This window comes from Brachyistius frenatus, unplaced genomic scaffold (genome assembly GCF_029030835.1).
Source record: "Brachyistius frenatus isolate BFR_SWC_R1_liver_20210118 unplaced genomic scaffold, ASM2903083v1 Contig_115, whole genome shotgun sequence".
Classification (NCBI taxonomy): Eukaryota; Metazoa; Chordata; class Actinopteri; family Embiotocidae; genus Brachyistius; species Brachyistius frenatus.
Window position 1 is genome coordinate 418079 of NW_027210714.1, and position 21388 is coordinate 439466.

General features: G+C 41.1%; 1 protein-coding gene across 1 annotated transcript in view; it reads right to left on the reverse strand.

Annotated features, from left to right (window-relative positions):
* Positions 1 to 21343, reverse strand: part of LOC138629399 (disintegrin and metalloproteinase domain-containing protein 12-like) — a 74797-nt gene extending 53454 nt beyond the window's left edge. Inside the window, exons 1-3 of the mRNA XM_069713056.1 lie at positions 20922 to 21343; positions 10507 to 10628; positions 7535 to 7608 (exon numbers count right to left, since the gene is read on the reverse strand). Of these exons, the coding sequence (XP_069569157.1) occupies positions 7535 to 7608; positions 10507 to 10628; positions 20922 to 21027 (302 nt within the window). The 5' untranslated portion in view covers positions 21028 to 21343. The remainder of the gene's footprint in view (positions 1 to 7534; positions 7609 to 10506; positions 10629 to 20921) is intronic.
* Positions 21344 to 21388: the final 45 nt, after the last annotated feature.

The following is a 21388-nucleotide window of genomic DNA, read 5'->3' on the forward strand; positions in this document are numbered from 1 at the left end:
CACCAGATGAGCCCATTTCCAAGGCTTGTCTTTGAAACTAATGAATCACAGTGTATCGTGGCCTTGCAGCTGCAAGGGTAACTAGAAAGGTACAAAGGCTAGAGTGAAGCTTCAGTGCATCCTTCTCTGGGAAGTAAGGTTTGGCGCCTCTGAATTAATTTCAAGTCATAGTGTGTTCGTGCGTCTGAATTTTGCTGATGTAAGAAAGTTCACGTGTACGTTTGTCTTAAAAAGAAAAAAGAGAATTCAGAATGCTGTATATCCAATTTTTTTTTGCGTGTGTTCACATATTCTGGTGGGTGATTGGCACTTTACAAAATTCCCTTTAACATACAGTATATAATTTACTGTACATGGTTGATAAAGAGTCATTCCCTCACTTTCTAAACCTGTCCATGCGTCTCCATTTCTCTGGGAATGCTCAGCTAATAGGTCAGAGGACAAAATGATTATGCACTGACAGATGTTGGATGTGACCGATTGACTACAGATCAGATTATGGGGGGGCGAGGCTGTAATTAGATGTCATCTCCAAAGTGATTGCAGCGGCGCAGCAGAAGGGCTACTTGTAGTAGTTAAAGCTTTAATTCCTCAGTGGAAGGAGACATCAAATCACCAGTTGTATTTTCATCTCCTTCCCTTTCTAAAATGGTTTGAACCTCTTCCTCTCCTTCCTCCTTTCTTATGTTGGACTCTTCTTTATGCATGTGGTCTCAGCAACGCGCAACAATGAGCGGAGATAAGAATAACTGAGGACAAATCTTTGATGCGATTTTGACAGGAGGAAGCTTTTATTTTTATCCAGCGATTCAGAACAAGTTCTGCTCCATAAGAATATTGAATAGAATAAGAATAAGGCTATTATTGGGTGTCATTTATAACAGGTAAAATCATATTAATTCATAAAAAGTATGTGTTGTGCTTTATGCTCTGCATTTTTAGCTTGATTTAAAACTTTGCTCAGAAATTCTCTTTTTAAAGTTGCATGTCTGGATGACGCTCTTTACTAGGATTCAACACATTCCTATAGCCAAATTTACACTTTCAGATTTGCACACTGGATTATTATTTCAACCTGACTGGGAGATAATTACTGTGAACCAATCATCCAGGCTCCAATTAAATACAATTCATCAGCAAACAAATTTCTCGTCAAAACGCCGCTAAATATCGCAGCAGTCAGCACACAAATAAATCCCCATGAAGAAAAGGGCTGCAGGTGTATTGAGGAGTGTCCTGAATATCAACCAGGTGTCCTCAGAAACATTATCCTGCAAAAATGATCAAGTATTAATTACATACTTTCAAATCTTGACACACAGTAAGCAGTGAAGCCCTAATGAGTTTGCTTTATGTCTGACTTAATGATTGAGGAAGGATTGGATACTCTCCCTGTTTCGCTGTTGGTTTCATGACAAGACGAAGGATTTGATAGACACGAGTGTCCTTCGGTTTGACGTTCCTGAAACAATCTGCGTGTGGTTCAGTAGCCAAGGGCAATAACTTGACAAAGGAGTCCACAGAGATGGATTTTTTTTTTTCTTCCATGAAGAGTTGGTTATTTGTGCGGCGTGTTTTAGTCTTCTGTTTGTTCAGTTCCCCAAGAGAGGCTGCTTCCTGTTCATGTTTTCAGTGAGACACAGGGACGTCTTCATTGAGAGAAGCAACAGGTCACAGGTCGGCAGCAGTCCAGTCTGAGATATGGAGTCAAATAACATCCCTAAAACCCAAACCGCAAACTGGGACAAATTGTGTCTGGCTTCCATCCAGGTTGAATTTTATTGTTCTTCCAAACAACAGAGACATAGAAGGCGTTTGCAGCCAGGCCTTTCACTCGGGGAACATTTCCTCTGTCCAGGGAAAAGGCCAGATTAAAGTGTGTGTACATGAGCATCTGTTTGTGCTCTTTTGTGTCTAGTCTAACAGCACAAAAGACTCCAAAAGCAGCCCTCCAGAGAGCCTTGTGCTTACGGCTAAACATCACGATGAGCAGCGAGAAACCTCGAGCACAAGCGACCAAATAAAATCCTCAGCTGACGAGCCGCAGGCCTCCTTTCAGTGATCCTGCAGTCCATTACAAAGGGGAATACAGATGGAGCGGACGCCGCCTGCTTAGCTTGGTACTCATCTTGATTTGCCTAGAGGCTTCACATTCAAAGGAGCAAGAGCTTCGACAACAAGTTGGGCCAGAAGTGGTTCAATACCCTGTGGTCAAGGCTCAGTCGGCTGTCCCCACTAGCCGAGATGCACACGAGCTTCAAGGTTTCTCTCTCTCTCCCTCAGCAGAGGCAAGAAACGGAACAAATGAAAGCATCCATTAGTGTGACAGGAAATGAATACACTTAAGAGTGTATGAACTGGTAAGTGGATGTATATATTTATAGCACTTTTCCACCTGAGCATAACAAAGAGCTCTAAAAAGCCTTTCGTGCAGCCATGCACAAACATTCACACACTCGCACCGCCCCGCTGATTAGGAGCAAATGCGTCTTACCTCAACCTGTAATACGAGGCCTTGCCTTTTAAGCAATTTAAACAAGGTGCTTTTTCACAAAGCAAAGACCGTGTGAAGCCTCTGATTTTATTGTAATTTCATCGCCAGAAAGTTAAGAGATGTCAGACTCGATGCAAGACAACAATGATCAGACCGACCTTCTCTCTGTGGTAAATGCAGCAATATGTTGCTACATCATCAAAAAAAATAAAATAAATAAAAAAAAAAAAATCATAAAACAACTGAAATTGTTGTAATTCAATGTTTGTGTTTCATGGGTTTATAATCAGGACATCCAAGTTCATACAGGGTCTTCCCCCATTATAACACTTAGGCGCAGAGCCTGAGCAGAATGAATACCAAAAAACTATTCTGAGTGCGGATGGAGAACGCGAGTGAAGTCGAGGGAGAGTGAGAGAGCGTGCGACGGTACGGGTGTTGTTAGGACAATGAAGCAGAGCATGAAGTTAGCAGAACAGCTGCGTGAACACAGCGGCGCTGCGTGTGTACAGTTGAGGACGTTGGTGAATACATACTAAAACTCCTCAAGACCCGACCTAAGTTCCCACCTGCTGATCAAAGTGAAGCTACTCTCAGCTACTCTCATTAGACGGAGAACAGAAAAATGTCTGGCTGCTGAGTTCAGCTTAGTTTGTAACATTTATTAAAACTCTAGTCCAATTTGGAGGATGGAATCCCAGGGAGATATTGATGTTGAAAAAATATGTTGTCATATTTAAAATGTGAATCCTATTATGAATTCATTCTTCTTCTTTTTTTTTTTTTATAAATCATAACTTAAAAAACAAATTTTTTTTTTTTTTTTTTTTTTTTTTAAAGAACCAATACAAAATATTCATAAGATAAAAATTTCATTTGTAACTGTCTCTACGACTGACTGCTGGAAACAGACAGGCAGCACTCCAGAAACTTGGGGAAAACCCTTACAAAGCATCAATTAAACATCCGAACATGATGGAATGGAATTCGTACAATGTGGGCGATGTTCAACACTTACCATCTCTGCTAATCGATTTTGGGGTTGAATCCCTGAACCTACAAATGACTGAAGGATGTTTCGTATGCAGCTGGACTGACTTGAATTGACACATATTCACACTGATTTGATGTTGATACCCAACGATGTAATGTAGAGCAACTGGATGGCATTTTCCAATCTGAAGATACATAAGAACATGGGTGCATGAAAACCTTTCAGGTTGCCATGTCTTGAATGGTAGTTCAATAAGTGCCAGTTCACACATTGACACACGTTGACATTTGGCTCCGGGCAGCAGGCGCCCTTTGCCTTTCCGACAACCGGCTGCTTTGTAAGTGTGTCCGGCGATGTTGTAAGAATATCTGAAGCTCATGCCGCCCTGCTTCCGCAGCCCTTAATGCCAACAAGCAGACACACCGAAGGAAGCTCCGTGTCGACTCGCGCAACGCATTTCAAGAATCAGGAACAGTTTTCATCATGTTGCTGACTTTCACAAATGTCATCAGTGCCACCAACTACCCAGCTCACCACCACAGACAGAAACTGTGATTTAATTAACAGACATACGAAACAAGATGCTGTTCAAAAATACTGTTGTAAAACAACTGATTGTTGATTGTTTCCACCTGCATCCAATCGTCTTAGTATATAGTCTTTCTGTGTGTGTGTGTCTGTCAGCCTGTGCCTGTTTGTTTTTGTCTGTGATGCTAGTCCTTCCAGGCGTTATCGTCCCAGTGTTCGTTTCCTGCTTTCTGATCTTGATCTGTGTGTTTGACTCTGAGCCCTTTTTTGAACCTCTGACTGATCTTTGTCTTTTGAAATCTGCATTTGTCTCTGCGATTAACTGCCTCTGTTTTTGTCTCTGTGCAAACTTAGAATAAAAAGACCCTGAGCTGTTTTTTATGTCCTGAGTTGTACATTTGGATCCAGTCTGTGTTGCCCTGTTGATACGCTTAAGGTAAGTTATGTACAATTTATGTAAAAATGCTTATTTGAACAGAAACTATGAATTTTTCCTGAACCCAACCAAGTTGGGTTTTTTTTTTACTATTATTTTTTACTATTTACCATTCATGCCTAGGTGAGGCAAAACGTGACACTCATACGATCTCTTCATAGCAAGTTGCTCTAATAAGAAGGCTGGTTTGTTGGGCCATTTCTGTTACAATAGGGATGAAGGCGAGGGTTAAACACAAAACCTTTCAAAATCATATTGTAAAACTTTTAACATGAGTTATCACTAAACAAAAGTAGCATATTACAGACACTCAACAGATGTGTTCTAAATACTTCGGTTCGGCTGTTTCTATTGTTTGTGGGCTTTACTTCATTCTATTCACTGACTTCAATAACTAGGACTTAAGTTTTGCAACAATGGTCCTCTCTGGAAAACACAAACAAGAAAATGTCATAATTTCAAGCAGTTTACAGTCTGTTCCCTGCTTTCCAAAACAACCTCGACTACTCCCAATTACACTGATGTGAGTTCAGACCTGCAGAGCATGTTCACCTCTCACTACAATTGAAATGATCATGTTCAGCTGTGCAGCATGCCTCCCACGTGTTTTGTTGCTAGCGATATTTATTAACGGAGACCTGAGAAAACAAAAATAAATCTAGGCATTTATTTCAGATCATTTCATTCTGCACCATTTTTTTTTTCTATTTCTTTTTCTCCTCTACAGATGCCGGCTGTGTTTGAACAACTGGATTTCATCAGCGGCACACAGCCTGTCTGCCTGCAACCTCAGACAGGAACCTTCACTAAATGTCAGCACAGCGGGTTGAGCTCCGGCTGTGGTACACCGACCGGAGCCAACACACTCATCAACACACATCCTCTTTCGATCCGTGTCTTATATGGGTTTTGTCTTGTCAAACATACATGACATAAAGTAGCTTCCAATTTAATCTTAATTAACTATTATTTTGACTTATTACCGAACAGTCTTTGCCAGTAATTAAACGTAGGTCTCCAGACTAGCTGCAGGTGTTGACGGTGCATTCTGACAGATTGGTATTTGAAAAGCATGAGGGTTTGTTTGAGTAAAGTCTTTCCATCACACTCAAACTCATTAGACTGATCTAGATTGCACCTCTCCATCGTCTCTGTTTGTTCCTTTTGGCTACGGTTTTGAGCTCAGCTGTGGACTTTAAATCTAATGCTGTGGGACAATGATGACAGTCATTCGGGATCAGGATCATGTGGTTGTTGAATGGGAATGTACAACCTGGTATCACACCAAAGTGTGTAATAAAGTCCACTGGAGGATACCGTGTCGGTGTCACGTTTTGCCTCGCTTTAGGTAAGGTGCGCCAAAACACACGGTTAGATTTAAGAAAGGATCATTGTTTGAGTTCAAATAAGGGACGGTATGGGATTTTCGAATATTCTTATAGTTGTTATAATATAGAAAAATCTATTAGTATATGCAACTGTTGTTCTTCCATATTTCCCTGTTTTTACCGCTGCCTGAGTGTTGCCTGAATGCATGACTCCCGTCTGAAGGGGGCGGTAATGTGCCTAAAAGCTGTCTGCCCGTCGCCATTGAACAACATAAAGACAAGAAGATACGCATCACTGTCAGTCTCCAGAACATTGCAGAATTATTTAAATAATAATCGAATAGTTCCGAATGAAATCGAATTGTACTTCTGCTTGAAATGCCCATCACTAGTTAAAATAAGTCCTTTTACAAAAGAAGCATTACGTATGTCACATAAATTATCTAACGTACGTTATGCAAGTAACTTGCTTACGATACTTAAAGGAAATCCACGTTGCCTTTTGCTTTTTACACAGACTCAAACACCTGTTATCTAAACCACCCCGACCTCCTCCCAACCCATACTTCAACACTCTTTGTGCTTTGTTGTATGACCTCCTTCTTTGACCCTGGTCATATCTACTTACGTGCTGGTGAGGTAAAACGTGACCTGGACATGCTATCCTCTAGTGGACTGACTGGTGTATTACAGTCTTTGTTGTGATACTGGGCCGAGTTGAAAGGTGTCTTCCACTGCCGCGGATTACAGGTGAAAAGCTCAGTTCCAATTTTCAAATGTCACAGTTTCTTCTCGAAGAAATTGTAATTCCCTGCTATAAAATACAACTGGAGAGAATTTGACAATCTGCAAGTCAGCTTTGCAAAATCCCCACCTGTGCAAAGAAGCAATATTCAACAGAAAGAATGAGTGTGATTGCCTATAAAAAATATTTTCAGAGTGGGTAAGCCATAAAATTGCTAGTGTTGAAAGCTTTGTGCCACAGTTTACAGGTGGAATTTACATAAATTAAGTCTGGAAAACAAGTGAGATTCATGGCTGACAGTGGCATAAAAACCCATTCGCTCGCTCTCTCTTTGCTTCTCTCTCCCTCTTTCTCTCCATCACACAGACAGCTCTGCTTGTTCCAGGCTGCTCATGTGTGGCAGCGGAGCAGGATGGAAAACATATTGCTCCATCAATCACGTCCTATTCTTCTCAGCAGCACACTCAAATCTGAGACTGTCTGAGACCGAGGCCTCACTCAATCAGTCCTTGTGTAAAAATGCAAAGATGACAAATATTCCTCCAAACACACCCAGAGCTATATCTCTGCCACACGGCACCTATACCAATGACCTAATCTCTTTCAAATGATGTTCCCGCTCCTCCCCAGTCCCTCGACTGACACCGTGTTGACTCTATCTTAATACAGAGTGCCGAGTGTCTGCTGTGTTCAAACAAAGCCTCCTTCTCCCATGTGTTCTGCCAGTAGATCAAATGAGGAGATAGAGGGAGAAGAAGGAGCAAAATGTCACTTTTCATCAATGTCTTGCTGATGTATTCACAAATTTCTGTCTTTCAAGTCTTTATTTTAGCACAGAAAAAGACTAAAGCGCAGAGAGCACTGCCATGCCCACACAAGCAGTGCAAAGAGACAAAGAGACTTCCTCCCTCCTCTTCTCTGGCTACATCCCCAGTTGTAGCCCCTGGGCAGCACATATGTCACCTATTTGTTGCAAGCTGAGGCCAAGTATGAATGGAGGGACACTTACTCGTTTTTCTCCAGAGCCAGGAGCAGCTGCTCACCTTCCGCTTCGATCAGGAGCTTCAGTGATGCAGGGTGACTCTAAAGAGGCAACAGACCGGAGAGGGGATGAGAAAGTTTCATTCTCCAGTCAGGCACACCGCACTTTGATTGAGAAAAGATGCCACTGGTGGCTGTTTGAATGTTGCAGCATGAGTTATCACTGTTTAAACTTAACCAAATAAATCAAGATGGTGCTGTGTGTGGCAAAGCAAAACAAAAAAACAGCAAGCAAGCTCTTAAAAAAAACCTTCATTCAAATCCTGATGAAACTTTGACTGAGCCACCCAGCGCTGCGAGAAAACACGTGAGACGACCGCTTTCAATTGATGAGAGCAGTAGAAAATCCTTATGAAGCTACTTTGTATGTTAGAACAAGAGCTGAGAGGATTAGCTTTATGTTTCTATTCCATTTGACATTAATCCTGCAGAAAGCCGGGAGTGTTCACACCCCGGAGTTACAACACTGAGAGAGACCGTGTGTTTCTGTGAAGAGTCAGCTGAAGTGCCACGGGGTTGCGTATATCACTTCTATCAGTCGCACTTCGGCTGCAAACGCCTGTATGCGTATACACACATATATACGTGTATATATATACACATACACACACATATATATATATATATATATATATATATATATATATATATATATATATGCATATATATATATATATACACACACACACACACACACACACACACACACATATATAATTACATATATATATACACACATATATATATATATACATATATATATATTTATATATATACACACACATATATATATATATATATATATATATATACACACATATATATATACACACACACACACATATATATACACACACACATATATATATACACACACATATATATATATATATATACAGTACATATATATATATATGTATATACACATATATATATATATACATATACACATACAGTACATATACACATATATATATATATATATATATATATATATATATATATATACATATACATATACATATACACACACACACACACACACACACACACACACACACACACACACACACACACACACACACACACACACACACACACACACACACACACACACACACACACACACACACACACTAATCTCATGTGCTGCACTCTCACTCAGTCACAGAAACCCCAAAAATCCTCTTCTGTCTTACATTCTCCATTCTCCATATTGCAGGGCAACCACAGAAATAAATAAACATAAACACACACACACACACACACACACACACACACACACACACACACACACACACACACACACACACACACACACACACACACACACACACACACACACACACACGGTTCAATCTAGGTCAGCGCCGCTCTGGGTTAAGTCATCTATCACCTCCCGTGAAGAAGAATGTCGAGCGGATCATAAGAGGATATGGAAGCTGAACACTTGAGGTTTTATCATTGGGAGCCATTAGGGACTGAACTTTCTGCTTTTTTTTTCCAGGTTTCTTTATGCATGATTTGACTCATGATTTATACACTATGTTTAGATCCACTACCATTTTTAATCTCAGAGAAAATACGTAGCCATCTGCATATTTGGATTTACTATTAAGGGAGTTACGTTTTCAAATTAGCCCATAGTTTCACTGCCATTGTGAGAATTCTTTAATCCAATGACCTGAGGTTTGTTTTTGTTTGTCTGGATAATAGCATCCCAAAGAAACCTGGTGGCACCTCATCTGTTTGGTTGAGCCAGAACAAATTAATTCACAAACAAATTGAGTCAATAACACAACCTGGAAGCTCAAGCTATGTTTTTTTGTATCTGCCTGGCAGCCATGTATTGTGTTTTTATAAAGTCTGGGATTATCACACCAAACAGAGGCAAGGATCTGAGATTTCAAACATTCCCTTCATGTTCCAGTGGGTCCCGTACAGTAGTGTTTTCTTTCCATCTAAGATATGGATATAGTACAGCTGTCTGAGCTTAAAATATGAACTCAACATATCGAAACAATGACTGCTATTTCTACATGACTGTATGTGGACCAATTTACCTGACTCTTGGCGTAGACGTGTGAGCAGAATATATTAAACGAAGATTGAGATACACCAACCAGTTAAAGTATAATATGGAATTTGTTGATCCAAGATTTTTACTTGAGTTTGCATTAAACAACTACCAAACTAATAGTGCTTGTTACATCAATCACTGATGCTAGTTTTTGGCTGTATGGAAGATGGAATATGACAACAACCTGTCAAGACCAAAATATGACATTCATCATGTTATCCTGCATTTTCACAGCTGATATTAGAGACGCTTGATGAGATTAGTTGCAAATTTAATATGCAAAGTAAAAACTTGACAGACAATCTTGCATTTGATCTTTGGCAGCACAATTCTGGATGAAATGAGAATCACGATTTTCTTTCTTTGAACTGAGATTGCAATTCTCTCTTTTAAATTGTTTCCCAAATTTCCCCCATATTTGAGCTGCTCTGCATCGCGTGGTGTAATGAAGCCTTGTCACTTGTTGAGGGACAAAGTAGAAGCGCTATTGGTGGCGTGAGACCCATGACAACAGGGTCATTAAAATCAAAATGGTTTATGAATCCTTATCATGAACACGCTCAACAAATTTGATGGCTATCTAACTTTTGGATTCAGAAATGTCATAATTATTTGCAAAGATTGGGCCTGATGGCGATGCAGGAAAGACTGTTCGGGGGTGTAAGAAGCTGTGAGGGCTCTACAGCAAATTCCATGAAAGCACATTTTGACCTGACAGCACTAGAATAAAGGTGACGCATTAACGTCAATATGTCAGGTTATATGTACCAGTGTGTGATAGAAAAATAGACATCAAGGTGAAATGAACAAAGCAAAAATGTAAAAAGAAAAACGATTTTCTTTTTTTTCCGCTTCTCCACCTGGGATTTGAGCTGGCTGGTTGGTTTCCAGTGTTGTCCAACAAGCTGAAGAGGTACTGTAGTCCCATAGTGTCCCTGCTTTGCTGTTGGTCTGCGCTGAACAGCCGTGCTCAAATGATTCCCTGTAAAAGAAAGTAGAAATGCCACGTGAGAATACAGAGACAACTTCAAAGTGTTCCTTACTCTAAACTCTCTCAGCATCTGTAAAAGCAGACCATGTCCATCCACCGTGGACACAAAGAACAACAACAATTTATAAACTGATTTCCTACAAACAGTGTTGATACTGAATTCTTCCCCACTATGAAATTGTGCGCCTGGTGTTTATTAAAAACATCAGAACACAACCTGACAGTACAAGCTGCCTCCTAATCTCAAGTGTCACTTAATGAGAAGCGCTCTTTGTTATTGGGATGGCTTTTCTGTGTCACACCACACAAATAACGCTCTCTGAATGTATTTGTTTTTCATAACGTAGCAATTATCTATGCTGACAAAATGCCATTTCCATTAAATCCTAAACCATTGCAGAACAAATGTTCACCTCCTTTTTATAGCCCATCGGTAGAACGGAGCCTGTCTCCTCTGCCATTAAGACATGAACACGACAGCGCTAAATAGCACCCTCACAGATCAAGCAAAGAGAACCGTTAGCCTGTGGCGAAACCAGAACCACCCCCTCTGCCACTCAAGCTGCATAAATTCTCCATAGTTCTCGAGGAGTGGAGAGTTTGGAGCAAAGAGGAGCTCGGGTTGCTGCTGCTGCTGCTGCTGCTGTGATAACTCCTAACACAGGGCTTGTGTCCAGGATGCAGTGTGGGGATTAGACGTAGCTTTGGGGCATTGTTCCCAGCACGCTTTTATCTCCTCTCTCGCTGTTCTGACAGGGTGTTAACTGAGCCTCCGAATGGCTACAATACTTGGAGCTCTGCTGTGTTGCCAGTCATTTAAGAGTCTCCAATATTGACATCCGTAAGTGCGCCGCCAGGAAATGAAGTGAGTAGGGGAGAAAAAAAAAAAAAAAAAAAAATATATATATATATATATATATATATATATATATACCCTCGTCTCTGAGCAAACCTGCTACCTTTACCTGAGACAGAAGCTGCAGTTTCTCTCCATCATGAGCACACACACACACACACACACACACACACACACACACACACACACACACACACACACACACACACACACACACACACACACACACACACACACACACACACACACACACACACACACAGAGAGAGAGAGAGAGAGAGAGAGAGAGTCAGTCAGTCAGTCAGTCAGTTGTGAGCCACTGCAGGACATTGCTAACAGGGTTCCTGCGATAATCAGCTCCCTGCAGCGGCAAAGTTATTTTGCGGCTTGGGTCTCTTACTAAAACAGCAGGGGTTGTGAGCACCATTTGTTTCTGTGCAAACATCCTAAATCAAATGTTTGCTTGTTTTTTTTTTGTTGTTTTCATTTTGTTTTCTCCAAGTGATGCTCCATCGAGCGTTGCCAAACAGCAGGGAAACAGATTTAGTCTGAGGGTGATGTCAGCGGACTTGTGAGAAGTTGTGCGTGTGGTCTGGGTATAATTTATGTTTTGTACTTGAAACTTTTTCTTCATCCTGCTTTTGGATCAAATTTTAAACGCACACAAACACACTCAAGGGAATATACGCATCACAGTTCGTGCGAGGTTCGCATCTCCTTCTGTCTCTCTAAACATGACTCACGCACCGAAGTTGCTGAGTCTGCTTATTATCCAGATTTAATAACCCAGGTCAGGCACAATGCTCCCCAGCTGAGCTTTGTTCTGGTTATCCTCTGAGAAAACCACCACTCTGGAGTTCATCACAGATCCCTTTCCAGCTGATAGCAGAGGTAGAGAGGTGACCAGCTCAGCAGTCCTCCTGCAGCTCCAGCCTGATGATGGGAAGCAGGCTCCGGCAAGGATGCAACGGCATCTCTCACACTCACTCTCTCTCTCACACACACACACACACACACACACACACACACACACACACACACACACACACACACACACACACACACACACACACACAAGAGGGAGAAGCATTCCCCCCTCATTAGTCCCAGAAAAACCACACCGTCTGGGGGAGGTGGGCGTGCTGAGTAAGGGAACGCATGCACAACCCTTGGAGAAAGAAAAGTACGGATGGATAAACACAACAGATGAGGGGGAAACAGAGGCAAGTTTTTGACAGAGCGAGGTCAAGTCCACATTGTGGTTTGCCGATTTATGAGGCGAACGCAGATGGAACGGCCATCGCCTTATTTCTGTGGCATGCTCCTCATCAACTTTGAAGATGAGGTTCACAACCATACAGCGTTTGGTTCCTTTGTACTTCAAAGTCCGTAAGTGAATAACCATTTTGTTAATGTGGTGTGCTATGAGGTTTAATTCCCGCTTATAAATGGCGTTATATTAGTGGAAATAGTCTGCCGGCTCATTTCTTTTCCACACGCATTGGGAGGGACATTTGGTGAAGTTGGAGCGTGGCTGGATCGCGGTGTGAGCTGTGTGTAAGTGGCTTTTGTTAGGTGGAACGTTATAAGAGCCACCAGGAGCATTAAGGGAGCGGTAAAAGTGGCACCAGGACCCCGAGCCTTATTTATAAGTTCAATAAAGGAGAGTGTAAACAGAGGTCTTAATAAAGCAGAGTTCTGGCCGTGATCGCCTCCCTTTATGCTCCAGTGTTCACAACGAGAGCTTGTGCCGTTTATATTGCCTCAATAAAGTCAGTGCGAGGTGGGAGGATTGTATGTCGTGTACGTGGAAATGTGACTGCGCGTGTGTATTTGCTTGTGGGTGACGGAAATGTGATACAGACCTGTGACTGAAGAAAGCAATAAATCGGGCTTTCCCTCACCGCCTTGTTCAGAAAAAACAACAAAATCCAGTTTGTACAGATATTGTTTTGTTGTTTAGCACACTAATGGTGTTTATGTGTGGCTGGTTGAAGCGTAACATCGGTGCAGCTTATTCACACTGAGCATGATTTGACTGATTGCAGGTCAAAAGGTATCTAGAAATCTAACCTGAGCTAAACATGACAAAAAGGTTCTTCAGACATCTGGGGTCAGAGGTTCCCAACCTAGGGATCGGGAGCTTCCAAGGGGTCGGGCAAATAAATCTGCAAGCCAAGACTTGGTTAATTAACTGATAAGAAGAAGATGAAAAAAAATGTACGACGCAACATAGTTTTAAAGCTTTTCTCAAATCTTTTCTTTGACTACTTCTTCATGTTAATCCCTCCCATTGTTGTTCAGAAATTTCACTTAAAACTGCCTCATGGCCGTACTAAAAGAAAGGTTAGAGGATCTGTAGTCTGTAGGATGCTTAATTTAGAAACCATGAATATCCATGCTAAATTCTGTGCCAATACAGCCAATAGATTTTGATGTATTTTACAGGATAAATGTCAACTTTAAACTGCCGGTTGCTCAAGAGAAAAAGACAGCGTACCATCAGAGTCATACAGATTCTTCCTCTGGCGGTCAGGAATGTCTGTTACAAAATTTCACAGCAGTCCATCCAACAGTTAATGGCATATTTTGGTCTGAATCAAATTGGTGGACCAACCTATCAATCGACAGACATACCGACAGACCTACATTTCCATCCCTAGAGCGATGCTTGCTACATGGGTACCTAAAAAACCTGTAGCATGAAGGACTTTGTTTGCTTTTCCTAATCTGGTCTGTTGGTGATCTTGGAGCCCCTCGAGAGGTCACGACCCCCAGGTTGAGATTTTGTAGCACACATTAATAAAAAGTTTGGATTTGGTGATCTGCAGATCAACAGATGTCCTGGAGTAAAACTGGGCCAAATTTTTATGGAAAAATTCTGGCGTTTTAGACATCTAGGCATTATTCATACATGTAGGTAAAAACAGTCGTAAAACCATTTCATTGACTGTATTTTATTCACTTTTTATTGACATGTTTTGGCAATTTTAACACTGACGTCAAGCTGTCCTTCCAGAGAGGTAAAGTAAATCTGTGCTTACTGGGGAAGTTTAGTTTTCCAGTGAAATATTTCCTGGTTTTATCAGCACACCTAAATGAATGCTTCTTCACAGCAGAGTCAATAAAGAGAACTCTTTCTTAGCTTTGATGAATGGCACACAAGGACACACTCCAAATGTCAGATTCGAAATGAAAAATAACACCTTTGACAACCTGAAGGAGATTCTTTGACAAGCAAAAACCCTTCAATGGTACAAAAGCAAGTGCGGCGGACACACGTGTTTAAAAGGATGGTAACGGTTTACCAGTGATGAAAAGTAACCAAGAACATCAACTCAAGTACGGTATGTTCGAGTACAATTTTCAGGTACTTTACTTTTATTTGAGTACTTGCTACTGTTGAAGGATATATTGAAGTTTTTCACTCCACTTCATTTTTAGGGAGTATTGAATGCCACTACACATCCGCTGGCTATAGTTACTTGTTACTTTTCAGAATAGGTTTTAAAAATCGGAATAGTTCCACGACTGTTAGTCAGGCTACTACTCAAACCTCCAGAAGAAAATGTACATGAAATAAGAGCATGTGAAATTAATAAGGGCTGAGTGATGAGTTGAAATTGGCCTGCTTCAAGTGGAACCATGACAAAAAACAAATATGGGTCTCCGTGGTTCCACATGGAAGTGTGTTCTTGATAAAGCAAATCAAAGAAAATGATCACTGTATCTGCATCATGTGTCCACAGTCATTTAATCTTTTTTTTATTTTTTTTTATAAATGGGAACACTGACTGGATTGGGGGGACATGATCCAGCAAAGTTTCTGAGCCAAAAGTTGGTTCTGACATCAGCCCATGAGGTAAAATGGGGTTAATGTTTATGGCTATTGTTCATTTATTAATGGGTGATTGACAGGCATATCACGAGCTCAATTTATCCCCAATCAGTGGGCAAATTATGCTAATTCAAACAGAATGGTGATTGCGAATAGAGTGATGAATGCACGTTGAGAGTTAGACCCATCAAGCACACACTCATTCATAAATGACCTTGGAGACAAAAGCAATGAACTTTGCTGCCTTTCTTCATCTCTATTTTTCCTTAATAATCTTCTCTTGGCCTATGACTAATCATTATTGACAGTGCTATTGATTTCTTTTTTTATTAAATCAGAGAATTCTTTAAGTCAGAAAATAATTAAAAATGACCATCTCAAGTTGCAAGAGTCCAGGATGTTTTGGTGTAAAAGCAAAACTTACAACTAAATAATCAGTTAATTGATGAGTCAGTTTATAGAAATTGAACAATTTTGGAAATCTCAGGATGGTTTCAGTTATTTATTGAAGAGAAACTCAAATTTGAGGTTTGGCTTCCTTTGATTTGTCTTTCTTTCTGTCTTTTTTCCTCCTATGGCATGAAACAGAGAAAGGCAACAAATTCTTGTGTTTCAGGCCTGACTGTTATGTTGATCACCTTACTGACAAATCCTCACCTTGTTACCTGTAAATTGTTACTGGAGCCACAGTTCAAGATTCATGAAGGCTTCAGAGCAGAGGTGAAAAGTGTCTGGTAATCTTGGCCTGACTCCACAGTAAACATCTGACCCAGTTGGGGGACATTATGTCAACACCCTGAAGGTTGCATTAGGAAACGCAGAAACCTGCCGGTGACATCACTGTAATAGGAATCTGCACATACTGGAAATAGGGCCTCCTTAAATTAAATCTAATAAGGTAGCAGTGTGTCAAAAGCCACAGCAATGAGAGTTGTTAACGGTTGCATTTATTGACGGGTCATTTTTTTGGGAGCATATTTAAGGTCATAATCAAACCGTTTAACACTGGGCTCCCTCTACAGGTAAAAAGCCCTTTTGTGTGCTCCCACTTTTTCTGTCACACGAGCCTAATGTCAGCACATAATTACTCGATGGGAAATAGATGGTCCTGCAGCACAAATTCCCCTTGGCTCAGCAGGAGGTTAACATTGTCTGCGGAACCAGTGCCGTAGCACCTCCGGCCGGGTGACACCGTTACAACCCCCCCCCGTGCTGCATGGCTCGTGCTCGCTCGCTGGCTGGCATGGACCCTATATGCATTAGCAGCGAAGGTCAGAGTCAGACAGCTTCTGGTGCAGAACTTTGTGAAAGCTCAATAATATGGCTCCGATGATGGATTTAATTTACAGCTCCCTAGAACTCTTCTCCGCCATCGGAAGCACATGCCTGGCGCACATTCAAACCTCCCCCCTCCATAAAAAACTAAAGTCATAGAGCTCGAGGATTACTGCAACAAAGGCTGGTGAAAATGAAATAGCTCTGGCACGAGTTATTTGATTAATCAATGAGTTCATCTTCAACAAGTAATGCAAAATGCATTTTGATACATTTGCTTTTTCTGTCTTTGCAAACATATAAATCCTGGGAGTTGTCATGAAGAAAAAAGTAATTTGTGCTATTTACTTTGTGCCTTTAAATTTGAATTAGTTACTTGTGAATACCAATTCTTTTATGTTCTCCCTGACACTTTCCAGATGTCATACTAGTGCGAGGATTTTTTTTTCTTTCTTCGTATTATCTTTATTTGAACATCATTGTTTCTTGACTGTTGGTGAGACAACACAAGACGTCAGCTTATGCTTTTTAAATGATATTTTCTTAAAAGAGAGATGCTATTTTTTAATGGGTTTCTGAAAACCTGAAAACAACCAACTCAAACTTTTAACAACCCCGGATTAGTCGAGGAGGTACTTGAAACTTTCACAACCATTTCATGCGCTGCTTGCGCTGCTTCAATTAAACATAACGCAGACAAAAAGTCCCAGACAAAGCATCTGGCAGCACCGGAACTTCATTGGGGCCAATTTGTTGGAAACTCACCCAGGTAGGAGGTGACCTGTCTTGTACTTGTTACACTTGTGCCCGTTAGGAAACATATTGTCACTTGTGCTGCCTCATGGTACAATAGGGACATAAAATCTGGTCGGAAGCGATATCTCAGGGCAGAAAATGAGCTTATCTGGAGCTGAGACACAACATTTTCTACTTCAAATCTCAGTGGAAGATAATGAGTTTATACAGAATCTACTCAAACTGGGGCATGTTTTCCTCAACACCTATATGGAATTGAAAGTGGTTCCTATTCTCCTGAAATGCTTCCTGGCGACCTACAATTACACAGATATCGCTGTGCGCTGAAAACTGCCAGAGTTTAGCTTTAGCAGAATTATTAAAAGGTGATTAATAAAAATGTAACTGCTGATATGATTTTCAACCTCCAGTAACAGATGTAGCTATTTTAGCAAAGGGTTTTGGACAAACCTGATACAACTTATGTAAACTGCTCTTCTTTTTTTTTTTTTTTTTAACAGCAGAAATGTTGACATGTCAAGGAAGTTAAAGAAGTGGCACTAATAACAGTAACCCATTCCAGTGAACGTGTTAAGATATTTATTGAGCCAACATTTTTCTGCCACAGACTGCTAGCCTACAAATGAACAGCTCGCTGACACAACACATAGTAAACTGTGCGAGAAAAGCCCCGAGACAGGCGGCATTCAAGACTTGACTAATCACTTTCATTTTATGTTCAACGACAGGAGTTAACTTACACGTCAAGCGTAAGACAAGACAAAAGGTACAAAAGAAGATTTTGCATGACTAACTAGGTCAAAAGTTGTTTCATACCTCTGGACTGGCGGGTTGGTCGAATGGCTGCGATTGGCTGAATGGCTTGTCAATCAATCTAGCTCGACGAATAGGTTTTCATGTATGGTGAGCGTCACACCAAATATAAATTAGATTTGTTCATTTCTCTGTTAACTTCACTTTGTATTAAGTTAACTGATAAAAACTATTCATGTCCGATATTTGAAAGCATCCTCCCTTTACATTTAGTGCATAAAACTTTTGGATACTACTATTACTGTACATATGAAAACGATAAACTTCATTGCACCACACCTTAATGTATACAGCAGAATGGAACAGGCTTATAAACTTTTTTTTGTTTTGTTTTGTTTTGTTTTGTTTTGTAAAGCAAAGAGATATCTGAGCCAGCTGGATCCTCTGACCAGACAAGAGAGAAGACACTCGGGGAGAGGTATGCTGCGCTCAACTCTTACCTGCCTGGGTGTGAAAGTGCAATGAGAAAGTCCAGAGCCAGCATCAGGTTTCAGTTCGTGGTTTAAGCATTTGCTGTGGGAGGGCGGGAGGGCGGGCTGGGGGGGGGGGGGGGTCAAACAAGTCCAAGAAAGCAGATTCGAAGAAATGAATACAACACATGGAGAAAGAGGCCACATGCGCACAGTCCAGCTATTTTTCCCTCGTATACAAATATCCCCACTGCAGCAACTGGCTGATCGGTCCGTCCTGCTGCACAGGCACACGTCAGCCAACTCTTCTTACAAGCCTCCTGGGTCTTAAATATCCTGAACAACTCATCTGGAAGATCTGAATCCATTCATACTGAAAAGACACTAAATGCCTTTGACTTGAGATGGGTCCCATCATGGTGATAATGTCTCTCTGGGGGAGGACACTGTTTGCTAGAGGAATGTTTTACTACAGTCCAAAAATATATTCGCAGCTCAGCTTTCATTTGTCTTAGGGTGCAACATGCATGCAGCGCTCAAGGCAGAGACAGTCATGTTTCGCTGAAGCCGTACAGCTGGACAGTAAATACTGGCTGACACTAAGTGTGTCAACCATGGGAGGAAATCATTCAAATGATTCCCGGCTAGGACAGAAGCTTGCATAAGACAGACAGGGAGGAAAACCGACAAGAAAGCTCAGGGAGCGGTGTCATGAAATATGTATGCAAAAATGACATAGCATGGAGCTGAACTGCTCCATCTTTTCTCAGCAGCATTGGATTGGATTAAGTGCACAGTTTGGAGACAAAGAGGAGCACTAATGATTCCCATTCATCACGCTTTATCGTGACATAAGGCTGCAGCACTTTTTTTTTTTTTCATTATTTAAAACGTTATTTTGTCTGTAAATGGAAAAATATGTGAACAATTCCACTCCCAAGTTTGGAAATCCCAAGGTAACATCTTCAACTTGCTTGTTTTGTCTGATCAAGACTCCCAAAAGTATGTGAGGCTGGAAACTGTGAATATTTAGTACTTTTTTCGTTCTTATTTAAACCACTTAAACGATTAAAGGTTATTCAAATTGTTTCTCAGTTATGTGGGTTTTTAACATGCATTTGCCCACACCGCTCCCTCCACCCATTTATCTCAAATCAACCCAAATTACCCCAAAGCAGGTAAATATGCTCCCAGTGCAGATTACCTCAGACTTTCCCAGCCACACGCACAAATGTAGTGAACCCATGGGAAAGACACATCAAGGCTAACGTCTGAGGACGATGAACTGTTGATGAATAAATGAACAACTTCCTCATGCTTCAATCCCAGTTTTACACATTTGCCCTTGCTGGTAATTAATTCCCAGGATTCCAGAGTGAGTGTCGTGACTGCCAGTGTGTTCAGATGTAAAAGTTTTTTTGCAGATGGCTCCAAATGCGGCTCCTCCACTCGACACCGTGTCAAATACTCTGTGTGGTATCTTTGTTGAATCTCACCTATAGGGCACGGAGTGCTGGTGACTCAGATGTCATGAGCCAAAAAGGGTTGTGATCACAATACAAGACAAGCACACATGCACAGACATAAAAGCACTCTGACTTCACATTTGAACATTTCCCCAGAGCTCACAGCCAGCTCTTTTTCATTAGTTGCTGGGATGTCATAAACATAACAAACATAATACAGCAGATTTCAAAAAGCCTCCTCGTCTGATTAAGTTCAAACCAACAATGAGACATTTATTTTATGTTTGACACTAAAGTAAACCCGGAATTCATGCGTAATTGAAAAAAAACAAAACTGAAGTATGTTTGAAGTGCCTTGAAAAACTGAAGTGTGCTTGAAGCACCAGCAAAATGCCTCAAGTACTGACACTGATTACCAAAGAGAGTTTCAGCATCATCAATTATACAGCTTCTCCTCTCTTCCGAGGTACACCGGGTGGACTACGAGCTAAAATTTCATGTTCTGCTATTCACGCACATATCTATTTGAGAGAGTGAGAGCAGGACCCAAATTTAGAAAAAGTTTGTGTACGCTGGAGATGTATCCTTCTGCGCTAACATGTGTTTCAGATCTGCAAGTCTGGTGTACTAACAAAGGCTTTCATAAAACATGATGTACCCAGGATAGACAAAGGAAAGGGAAACCCATTAACACATAGCAGGCAATATGCACAATGACAGATGCAGACAGGTTAATTTCATGATAAAAGGTTGAGTCATTATTCTAAATATGACATTCAACCAGTAATAAGAACAATTACGAAAACCATCCGCATGCTACTTTTACGCATGGATATGACAGAAAAAGCTCGTGGTGCCATCACCTCTCACCTTCCACAGATCTGGAGAGCAAGTTGTCACACACCGACAAAGACACGGTCAAAGCCTGAAGTGCTGTCAAAATAACAAACTTCAGACTCCGGCTGTCTGGGTTCATGATGTCCGGCTGAAGCGTGGACGGGACTGGTCAATCGTTTCACTGCAGCGCAACCATCCTACAGCCACAGTCCCACAACAGCTGATGTGCAAGAGCCTCCCAAAAATATACCGACTTCCTGAAATATGATCAAGTATATGAGCAGTGCTTTAGGAAATCCCGATGACAGCTGATTCAACTCCGCGCACTTTCCCCATTCAAAGATGTCCGAGTCAAAAGCTGCCTCGTGCAAAAAAAAGTGAGAAATAGAAGGGGGGCGGGGGGGCATAAAGGACGAGCGATGAAAACATTGACAAATACACAAGCAGCTGCTGTCTCACAGTCATCCACTGGAATGACATCAATTCCAGGGCAATTACTG